The 12,037-nt window shown below is 36.1% G+C and overlaps 1 protein-coding gene across 2 annotated transcripts in view; it reads right to left on the reverse strand.

Moving 5' to 3' along the window:
• D12 (YEATS domain containing 2 homolog D12) overlaps positions 1-12,037 on the reverse strand; it is a 285,709-nt gene that overhangs the window by 235,856 nt on the left and 37,816 nt on the right. For both annotated transcript variants that reach the window (XM_090412193.1, XM_090412192.1), the window contains exon 4: positions 4,513-4,683. In XM_090412193.1, coding sequence (XP_090268319.1) covers positions 4,513-4,683 — 171 coding nt within the window. The remainder of the gene's footprint in view (positions 1-4,512; positions 4,684-12,037) is intronic.

The raw sequence follows: 12,037 nt of genomic DNA on the forward strand, positions 1-12,037 counted from the left end.
GGCCAAATTGTATTCTTATTGGCTTAAACCAATATACAAAATGATGGTACAACATGACAAAATTTCATAACGGCTTGGGTGTCACCCAGTTACACAAGACCCCCCCCCCATTGTTTTTGCCAGGGAACCAGGGCGAATAGTGAAAAGTCAGCTACTGAAACAAATCTGAAAGAACACCCCACCTGAACATCACCAGAGTTAAAGATCGGTCAACATAAGAAGCCTGAATGGCAAAGAAATGGAGCTAGCTGAGGAATTAGATAAGGACCAGATCAACATAGCAGGGGTGACTGAAACAGAAAAGACAAAAACTGGTAAGATCTTTCTGAGCAATAAATACAAAATGTTATATTCAGGAAATGACAATCAAGGAAAAGAAGGAGTAGCCATAGTATTCAACACAAAATATGAGGCTAATCTTCTTGAATGGCAGCAGTCTCAAATAGAGTGATGTGGGCTAATATCAGAATGAGGAATTGGACAATGAGACTTATTTGTGCCTATGGTCCCACAGAAGGTTCTACTAAGGTACAAGTGGAGGAATTTTTTGAAGCTTTAGAAAAAGCAACTGACACAATGAAAAATGAAAAGTTGGTCCTTGTTGGGGATCTAAATAGCAGAGTAGGAAATGATTATCAGACATACAAAAATATTTTGGAAAAATTTGGAGAAAAGAGCAAAGCTAATAATAATGGCAATACTTGTTGGATTTCTGCTCAGAACATGGACTGGTTATTACTAACACCATGTTCCAACATAAAAATGTGCACAAATTCACATGGAGTGAAGAGGCAAGGAATAAGAAAAGTCTCATTCACTATGTTATTGTTGATAGTAATGTTTTCTCCCTGATGCAGGACACCAGAGTGTACACAGGATTTGAAATTGGAAGCAATCACTATTTAGTCATGAGCAGGATAAAATTGAATTTCATATTGAAACGAATAACATGTTATAAATGTTTTAAAGCGAATAAAAGTTGAGCAGCTCTCACATGTGAACTGTAGACTAAAATTATTCAGGAAAAAATGAAAAGAGTTTGAGAACAGGAACCAAATCTTGGAGATTCAGTGGCAAGCCTTGAAGAAAACCCTGATTGATTCAGCCAGAGAGGCATGTGGTGAAGTAGTCTGCAAGGATAGAAAAATCAGAACTCCATGGTGGACACAGGAAGTTAAAGAGCCAGTGAAGGAAAAGAAGAAAGCATATCAAAGGTTTTTGGCAAATAAGTCAGCTTGTGCTCTTTGAGAATATAGAGATAAATGTAAGAAAGCAAAACAATGTGTAAAACTAGCTAAACAAAAGTCATGGGAGGACTTTGGCAAGAACATAGAAAATAAATATCAAGAAAGTGGTAAGATATTCTGGAGGTTGTTGAAGTAGCTTAGAAATAGAGGAAAGAGTGCTGTAAAAGGAGTTAGAGATGATAAAGCTGACATGAAAATGGGAGATAAAGATATCCTTGAAGTATGGAGTAATTACTTCAAAAAATTGCTAAATGAAACAAGCAGTAAGAGCACAGTGGTAAAACACACTCAACAGGCATACAGTAAGGAATACATATCCATACTTGAAGTAGAAAAAAGCCATTAAAGGCTTGAAATGTGGAAAGGCAGCAGGTGTAGAAATGCTGAAGTATGGTGGTATAAAAGTCTTACAGTGGCTGCACTGCATAGTTCAGAAAGCCTGGACAGAGGGACAAATTCCCGATGATTGGAGTAGAGCAGCTCTAATAGTACCCATATATAAAAAGGGAAATAAAACTGAATGTGAGAATTACAGAGGTATTTCCCTACTGAGTGTTCCTGTGAAGATCTATGCAAGTATTCTTGAGAAACAGTTGAGAAGGATTGTGGAAGAGAAGCTTGGTAAGGAACAAGCCTGGATTCAGGCCAAATAGAGGCTTTCAGGATCAGATATTCACTTTACAACAAATAGTTGAGAAAGCATGGGAATATAACAAAGATCTGTATTTAACTTTTGTCGATCTGGAAAAGGCATATGACAAGGTGCCAAGAGAGAAGCTATTCAATACGCTACAGTTATATGGTGTCAATGGGGCATTATATCAAGCAATACTTAGTCTGTATTTGAGTTGTAAGTCAGAATTGAAGAAATTACTTCAATTTAGAATTGAAGTAAGTACCCGAAGATGGTTTAGCGTTAAATCTGGTGTGAGACAAGGATGTACATTATCTATCCCTTCTGTTATTCATTATCTATATGGATCACATTATGAAGGAAAGTGGTATTAAACATGATATCAGAATTGGAGATGTTAATGTCAGCTCTTTGCTTTATGCAGATGATGTTATACTTCTAAATAAATCCACCACAAGTTTGCAAAATTCCCTGACTAAATTGAATAACTGTTGTAATAGATATGATATGAAGGTCAGCAATAAAAAGACAAAGACAATGAAAATAGGTAGAATTGCTGAAAATGCCAACTGTGTTGTGAACAGGGAACCTATGGAACAAGTAAAATATTTCACCTACTTAGGCACGATTTTTAGTGAAGATGGTAAATTAAATATGGAAAAAGACAACAGAATCAACAAAGTTGGTATGGTAGGAAGTCAACTGAATAAATTCATATGGAATAAGAGAGAAATTAGTCGGAACACTAAATTAGCTTTATACAAGACAGTGTTCAAACCAGTTTTAACTTATGGATCTGAGACAGCTGGGTCAGAAGCAAAACACTTGACCGAAGACTAGAGACCGCAGATATGAGAGTCCTGAGAAAGATTATAGGCATGAACAGATGGCATCAATGGCAATATCATATTAAAAAACGAGGATATTAGGAAAGAACTTGACATTGTTAGCATCCAGGATTGCGTTAGCAAAGTTAATCTCAGGTGGTGTGGTCACTTAAATAGAATGGCGAGGAAAGATTAGCAAAACAAGTGTTCTCTGCCAGGTTGGCAGCAAAACGACCCAGAGGAAGACCAAGATATAGGGGATTGATACGGTACAAAGTGCCTTAGACAATAGAAATATAAGATCTGATAATGTTGGAGTCTTGACAAGTTACTGACTGATTTGGAGGAAAATTGTAGATAGGAAGTTAGTAATGATGTAAATTTTTCATGTAGTATTATCATATCCTGTACATCCCTTGAGGGTACATGGCAGGAATTTGATGATGATGATGATGAGGAAGTATTTTTAATATAAGTATCAGTTCTTCTAGTTGAAGAAGTGAGAAGATTTGATAAAAATTTTGAAATTTTATAAGTGGGACAGCCTATACAATCTACAACTGGCCTTAATGGAATGCCTGGTTTATGAACTTTCGGAAGACCATACAATCTGGGTGGACGACCGAAGAAGGCTTTAAGTTTTTTCTTTTGATCTTCATTCCATGCAGATACATTATCTACAGGAGAATTAAGTTCCTTCAATTGACTCCCAGTAGGATCCGATGTAAGAGGCCTATAAATTGAATAGTCGTGGAATAATAGAGACATTTTTCTTTCATATTCCTTCCTATCTTGAATATGATAGGAAGGAATATTCAGCCTTACCCTTGTCAGCTTTCGTAATGATTAAATTAATGTTATTCTTAAGTGATTTCAATGCTTTAAATTCAGAGTAAGAAAGATTGGGACGTGGAGGTTTAGCATTAAAAAGAATTTTCACACATTCCAAACGCAACCTGTTGGCTGTTTTTGGATAAGGATCGAATACCTCTGTCTATGTTATGAAAAAAATCCATCAGGGGCACCTTATTCGGTGCAACAGCGAAATCATGTCCTTTTGATAAAGCAAAACGTTCACTATCTGTTAGTGGACGTTCGGAAACATTGAAAACTATTTTATCTGTATCACTAACAATATTACTGGATCTAGGTATGCTGACTAATGATTCAAACTTGCGCTTTAACTTATCATGAGAATCATTAAAGACCTTTAGATAAGAAGCCGAAGATATGCGCAATTAAGTGTTAAAAGTTTCAGCCGTTAAAACAGATTCTAAAGCATTCTTGAATAGAGAAATTATGGACATCAAGTTCTTTCCTAATATCCTCATTTTTAATATGATACTGCCATTGATGCCATCTGTTCAAGGCATCAATGGCATGATACATATGGATACATATTCAAGTATGAATATGTATCCATACTTGAAGTTTAAAAAAAAAAAAAAAAAGCCTTCAAAAAACTGAAATGTGGAAAGGCAGCTAGAATAGATGATGTTCATCCAGATATACTCAAGTACAGAGGTATAAAAGTTTTTATGGCCTTATTTTTTTATGCAGTGCATAAAAAAATAAGGCCTGGATAGATGGTCGAATTCAAGATAATTGGAGTAGAGCTCTCACAGTACCCATCCATGAAAAGAGAAATAAACTGAATGTAGGAATTATAGAGGTATTTCCCTACTGAGTATTATTGGTGAGATTTATGCAAGTATATCTGAGAAACAGCACCATGTTGCAGCAAAAAAATTCACATCTAACCAAAGCTCATGTCATACAAATAATCCAGTGTTTGCATACTTACAGATTTGGAGGGCAGGTCAGTAGGCTTAGTACACAATACTTTTTTACTTCTAGACAGAGAGCCTGTTGAATGAACAGAATTATGTTGTTTATTGTATTCTGTGAGAAAAAATGGTGCCTTTCCGATATGCTTTTTGACACATGGATGAATTGACGGAACTTCTTGTTTGACCTACAATAAAAGGAAAAGAAGAACAACATTTTAGATTTTCTCTAATTTTAGTTACATATAACAATACTTTAACCATGAAGAAATTAGGGAGAGAAGTAATTCTATTAAAGTTATTAAAACAAGTGAGGCAAAATGCCATTATTTCCTTCAATTGATGTTGTCACATTCAAAAACAGAATTATCCTCAAAAGGAATCCTTTCTTACAATCAGAATGAATAGTATGCAACACTTAATGTAAAAAAATTTGTGAAATCAACTACCATTCTGAGTAAAATAACTAAATATTTAACTGTACATTTCAAGCTTCATATCATCATCAGAAGTTGATATTACCTCTTTAGTGGATCAGTTTTTTAAAGTTTTTAAAAGTCACTGCTTATTTACTGCAAAGTCTGTGGATCTGAAGCCTGCATAAGGGAAGTTTATAAAAGTTTTTTTTTTTTTTTAAGGCTTACCTTTATAAAAGTATTACATACACACAAACATAAGATATTACTGTGCAACAATGCACAATGCTAAATTAATCAAAGTGATTTTAACTAGCTGCTGCAATATCCAAAATATCTTTATTATCAGTTACTACATCACCTTCATCATTATCTCCAATGGTTTTGTGGCTCTTTCTTCCAAATTCTTAGTAACTTTTGAAATACAGTAAACTCACGATTTAATGGACTATTAAGGGCTAAGGGTTGTCCATTGACTATTAGGAGCTAAGGGTCATGCATCTAGTGTAAATGAATTTAAGGGAAGGTATGATAGTTGGGATGGGTAATTTACAGCCTCCATCGATGAGTCCTTGACTCCCTGGAGGTCTCAGATAATAATAATAATATTGAAAATAAAACACTTTCAGTGGTACAGTATTAATATATTTAAATGAGAAAATTTTTATGTAAATACCATTTTACTGAGGATTGGGCTTGAAAAAAGCATCAAGTTGCAGTTGCTTTCCACTTTTATACTGTTTCTTAATAATTAATGATCAAAATTGCCGAAAATGTTGTAATAAGCAATCACCTCTGGATCTGAAGATGCGCCTATGAATATGATGTCGTCCATGTGTTCTCTAATCACCGATGGTTTTAGACCAGCTGGAACCGCTTCTAATTCCTCATTGTCAACCTCCTGATTGTCCCATAGAATACCTCCAGCAATCTCTTCCTGGCTGAGAATTTGGTAGACTGGGTTGCCCTCGTCGATGTCTAGCCATTGTTCAATGTCATTCTCACTGACATTATCACCAACTTGCATCAAAGTTTCACGGAAATCAGAAGTTTCAAAACTTCTGAAATCGTATTCTGGTTTTCACTTCCGTTCAGTTACTTGGTTCAGCCATTAGCCAATGTTGTAGTCTTCATCCCCTTCCAAGCAGCAGCAAAATTAAAGATGGCAGACTTCATGTTGTATGTGCACAAATTTTGAAGTGTTACTGGCTCCTCTTGTGTCTTCTTTGGGATCGTTTCAATTCTCCAAGACAACCATAACCTCTTCAAGAAACTTCTTCTTATACAACCTCTTGCAGGCAACAGTGACTCCATGGTCTATAGGCTGTATTATAGAAGTGGTGTGTTTGGAGGAAGGAAAATACATTTTATTCTTCCATTCCTACTAACCAACTTCTCAGCATTAGGATGGGCTGATGCATTATCAAGTAGTAAAATACCTTTTACATCTTCAAGAGAGATTTTTCAAGACCTCTTCTTGGCAGTTATGCACTTCACATATGAAGTGCATAACTGCCAAGGTATGAAGTGATTGAAAACCAGTCGGAAAAAAGTCACTTGTAAACCAGGCATTCCTTGAGCTGGAATAGATGACAGGCAACTGGTTCACAACATTCTTCAAAGCACGAGGCTTTTGTGTTCTTCCGGCTACCATCAGCTTGAGGCAATGTGTGCTATCGGCATTAGCACAAAGTAGGGTTGAAATGCACTCCTTGTTTAATTTGTGGCCAGGCATGCTAATCTCATGTTTGTTTGCAAGGGTATTTTGGGGAACAGCATGACAGAACAGGCTGGTCTCATCTGCATTGTAAACTTGAGACAAATAAAACCCTCAGATTCAATGACTTCATTCATGTATTTTCTGAAGGGTTCAACTTGTTCGATATCAGTGCTCAGTACTTCACCACAAAGCCACCCATCAGTCGATTGGAACTATATGTTCATGTGTTGTGCAGTATTTCAGCAGCTGACCTTAGTTCAACACTACGAACAACAATGCCACTAGACGCTGTTGAACGAAACCACTTGGCCCTTCTAAATTCTTATGCTTGGCCAAATTCATGTTTCTTACCTGCCATAGTGAAACCACTTTTGGAGCTCAACACTATATTTTAGCAAAAACTGAGTAAGTTTGTATTTATTTTATGTCCGAAACTGTCTGCTTTTTCACCCAATCAAGTTCACAAACATGAGCAACAGATGCACCACATTACATATTACTTAGTAACTTAAGTTTCTGTGCTATCGTCAAAGTTTACTTGTTTTCTTTTAACACCAGACATATTAACTGATATTAATAATGATTAATAATAGTTTAACTAAAAATTACTCCAGCAACACCCTAAACACCACGTGTTTTGTGCTAGCAACACTACTGATACTATGCTACCAAACCAAAGCACATGCACGTGCATGAACTATTACAAGTGCGCACAAAATATTACGAATATATGCAAATATATCCGAAGTGCAATTTATAAACACTGCCGATCGCTTCTGATTAACCATCGTATTATTTATTATTTTTTTTTTAATTAATTAATTATCTGTATTTATTTGTCAAATTATGTCCATTAAATTGAGAGTTTACTGCAAAGGCTGTGGATCTATCTATTTTCTGAAAATCCTTCCATGACTTTTTTAGCTACTTTTACCAAGCATGGTATTCTGGTTCATATATTGAATGGTGCATCCAAGAGTTTCTTAAAAATTCTTGACTACTCAGTATGCAGAAGACAGCAATAAGATTGATAATGACCTATCTCTCTCATCAATTCATTACTTTCATTTTCAGTGGCTGCTTCCTGCATTTCTCATGGTCACTGTTCATCAGAACAGTGACCATGTTCAATAATGCAGTTATCCATCTCAGCTCACAGAACAAACTATTTTCCTCATTCTGTGGGAAGTTTTCAGTATTGAGACCACATTATGATGTAAATAAAGAGTTTAATAAAAATAAAAAATTAAAATCCAATAAGTTTCGTAAGTCATAAGACTTACATCATCAGGGGTACTGGTACATAAAGGTTTTACATAACAAAAGCCTATTAATAATTAATTACACATATTAGATGTTTTTGATAACTTCACAACTGTATTGATAAACCAGAATCATCTTCTTCAGTTTATCCCACTTAAGTAGAATTGATAAATCGGAATACAAATGATAAATTCATTACTGTATGCATGTTGGAACATTGCTATTGTTGCTATCATTATCTGTGGTATCATGCATGCTATTATATCCTGGGTCCTTGGCAGTTAAATTTTTGATGAAAGCAGACCATACTTGTAAAATTAATTTTTAAAAGTATTTTTACTCGATTTTTATTGCGTTGTGTAGGGATCCAACATTTCTGAGGCTTCTATAAATTTTCTTTAATAAATTTAGTTTAATCCTTTATCCAAGTGTGTGCAAACAAAGTTTGCGCCTGAAAGTATCTTCAGGACTGGAGTAAAGTGGTACAACACCAGGAACTCCTTGCTGGAGTTGCCATGAGTTGTACCACTTTACCCCAGTCCTGAAGATACTTTCAGGCACAAACTTTGTTTGCACACACTTAGATAAAGGATTAAACTAAATTTATTATAGTCTGACCAAGTGAAAAATAAACTTTCAACATCTTTCTCTAAATCTAGAGTAATTTAATAAAAAGGTGGCACACCATTTGGCAGCTCCTATAGGAGGAGATGACCTTGCTAATGCTTCTGCCTTGGTATCTCCACTTGGGCCTGGCTCCCACTGAAGAGACCTCAATAAAGGTCGAAACTAGTCTGGGTAGTGGCCCTTCCCTTAATGCATAACATTATACATATCTGCAAGGAGATGTGTTTTGCATTATGGGAGATACTGAGATAGGAGTGTTGGTAGCTTGCTCCACCTTTGCAAGGAGTCGCCTGGTGTTGTACCACTTTACCCCAGTCCTGAAGATACTTTCAGGTGCAAACTTTGTTTGCACACACTTGGATAAAGGATTAAACTAAATTTATTATCGTATGACCAAGTGAAAAATAAACTTTCAATATAAATTTTCTTGTAAAACAGTTACGATCAATATATTGCATTTTTGTTTGTTGCCAAAGTACTTGATAGCCAGTAGTTGTGTGAAATGCCAGACTTGATTTATGCTCTCTTCTTTTTTCAACATCTTGCATGTTCAGACATGCGGATCTTTTCTGACCCTCCTGTCTGGCCTGTATAACAAATGTCACAAGAGCAATGAATCTCACAGGTGCCTGGTTTTTTCATGGGCTGATGTGAAGGTTTTTGGAATCTTGACTTTTTTTTGTAAAGGTAAAAAAGCCACTTTTACAATGCAGCGACTTTGTCTGTGACATTCTTGATATAAGGCAGCATGATTGCATTCTGTTTTTTTCATGGGGTGATGTAGAGGTTTTTGTGGATGTAGAAATCTTGACAATTTTTTTGTAAAAGTAAAAAAAAAGCCACTTTTACGTTGTACTTGCAGAGCAATGCAGCTACTTTGTCTGTGACATTCTTTATGTAAGGCAGCATGATTGCATTCTTGAAAATCTTGTGTAAATAAGGGAGTTCAAGGAGATGTATTAAGAATTTTTCTGATCACTTGGATTCATAACCATTAAGTGTGAGATTCGGTTTCAGGTAGTGTAGTTCTTCATTCCTTTTAATTCACGTGCTTGATATACTGAATGTCCTGTCTCATAAAGTTTTAATTATGCCTACCTTTTGTAATAGATAGTGGTGTAAAGCAGCATTTAAAAATCTTCCTGCTGTGGTAGGTTTTCTGTATATGGAAAAGGATATAACACACGTGATACCAGAGAGCATGATAGCAACAACCTAGCAATGTTCCAACATGCATAGAGTAATAAATTAACCATTTATATTCTGGTTAATCAATTATATGTAACAGTTATGAAGTTATCATAAACATGTAATATGTGTAATTAATTGTTAACAGGCTTTTGTTGTGCAAAGCTTTTATGTACCAGTATCTCTGATAATGATGTAAGTCTTACAACTTATGAAACTTGTCAGGTTTTAATTGCTTATTTTCATTAAACTCTTTATTTACATCACAACATGGTCTCGATACCGAAAACTTCCCAAAGAAATGCTAAACCACAGAAATTTGCATAAGGGTCAAAGCTGTATAACTGAGAGGAAACCTCCACATAGTCTTTAAACGAATGCAGAGAACCGACTAGGGCTTCTGACCTAATGTCCAATCCTCACCTTCTCGTGGTGCACCCTGTTGAGTATCTACCTGGATACTGAACGAACAAGGATGGGCTGGCAATTTGGGATTTAGCCGACCAAATTGTGTTCTTATTGGCTTACACCAATATACAAAATGATGGTACAACATGACAAAATTTCATGATGGTTGGGGCATCGCCCAGTTAAACAAGACCCCCCGTTGTTTTTGCCAGGGAACCAGGACGAACAGTGAAGCAACTGACACAATGAAAAAGGAAAAGTTGGTCCTTGTTGGAGATCTAAATAGCAGAGTAGGAAATGACTGTCAGACATACAAAAATATTTTGGGAAAATTTGGAGAAAAGAGCAAAGCTAATAATAATGACAAATACCTGTTGGATTTCTGCTCAGGACATGGACTGGTTATTACTAACACCATGTTCCAACATAAAAATGTGCACAAATTCACATGGAGAGAAAAAGCAAGGAATAAGAAAAGTCTCATTGACTATGTTATTGTTGATAGTGATGTTTTCTCCCTGGTGCAGGACACCAGAGTGCACAGAGGATTTGAAACTGGAAGTGATCACTATTTAGTATTGAGCAGGATAAAACGGAATTTCATATTGAAACGAATAACATGTAAGAAAGTTTTAAAGCAAATAAAAGTTGAGCAGCTCTCAGATGTGAACTGTAGACTAAAATACACAAAGATTATTGAAGAAAAAATGAAAGAGTTTGAGAACAGGAACCAAACCTTGGAGATTCAGTGGCAAACCTTGAAGAAAACCCTGATTGATTCAGCCAGAGAGGCATGTAGTGAAGTAGTCTGCAAGGACAGAAAAATCAGAACTCCATGGTGGACACAGGAAGTTAAAGAGCCAGTGAAGGAAAAGAAGAAAGCATATCAAAAGTTCCCAGCAAATAAGTCCGCTTTTGTTCTTAGAGAATACAGAGACAAATGCAAGAAATCAAAACAATGTGTAAAACTAACTAAACAAAAGTCATGGGAGGACTTTGGCAAGAACATAGAAAATAAATATCAAGAAGGTGGAAAGATATTCTGGAGGTTGTTGAAGAAGCTTAGAAATGGAGGAACGAGTATGCTGTAAAAGGAGTTAGAGATGATAAAGCTGACATGAAAATGTGAGATAAAGATATCCTTGAAGTATGGAGTAATTACTTCAAAAAATTGCTAAATGAAACAAGCAGTGATAGCACAGTGGTAAAAAACACTCAAAAGGCATACAGTCAGGAATACATATCCATACTTGAAGTAGAAAAAGACATCAAAGGCTTGAAATGTGGAAAGGCAGCAGGAGTAGATGATATTCGACCAGAAATGCTGAAGTATTATTATTATTATTGTTATTATTCAGGCCTCCATGGAGTCAAAAGATTCATCGTGGGAGGTCCTTCACAAGAACATAAAGTCTGTCAAGACTCATCGAGGGGGAGGATCCCCCCTAAGAAACACAAAGTCTATCATACCACTCCTTAAACTCATTGACCGTTCTCGCCCTCACCACACTGTCAGGCAATGCACTCCACGGCTCAACCACCCTCCATGCAAAGAAACCACTCCTCACCCTCTTGCTCACAGTTTCCTTTCGTAACTTCCAGGGATGGCCTCTTGTCATCACTCTTTCCCACTGTTCAACCAAGTGAAAGAACTCCCCAGTGTCAACCCTGTAACCACCTCTCAACATGGTGGAATAAAAGTCTTACAGTGGCTGCACTGCATAGTTCAGAAAGCCTGGAAAGAGGGATGAATTCCTGATGATTGGAGTAGAGCTCTAATAGTACCCATATATAAAAAGGGAAATAAAACTGAATGTGAGAATTACAAAGGTATTTCCATACTGAGTGTTCCTGACAAGATCTATGCAAGTATACTTGAGAAACGGTTGAGAAAAATTGAGAAGAAAAACTTGGTGAAGA

Source organism: Typopeltis vanoorti, chromosome 22, assembly GCF_054136105.1.
Source record: "Typopeltis vanoorti isolate ZY-2024b chromosome 22, IOZ_Tvanoo_1.0, whole genome shotgun sequence".
Lineage (NCBI taxonomy): Eukaryota > Metazoa > Arthropoda > Arachnida > Uropygi > Thelyphonidae > Typopeltis > Typopeltis vanoorti.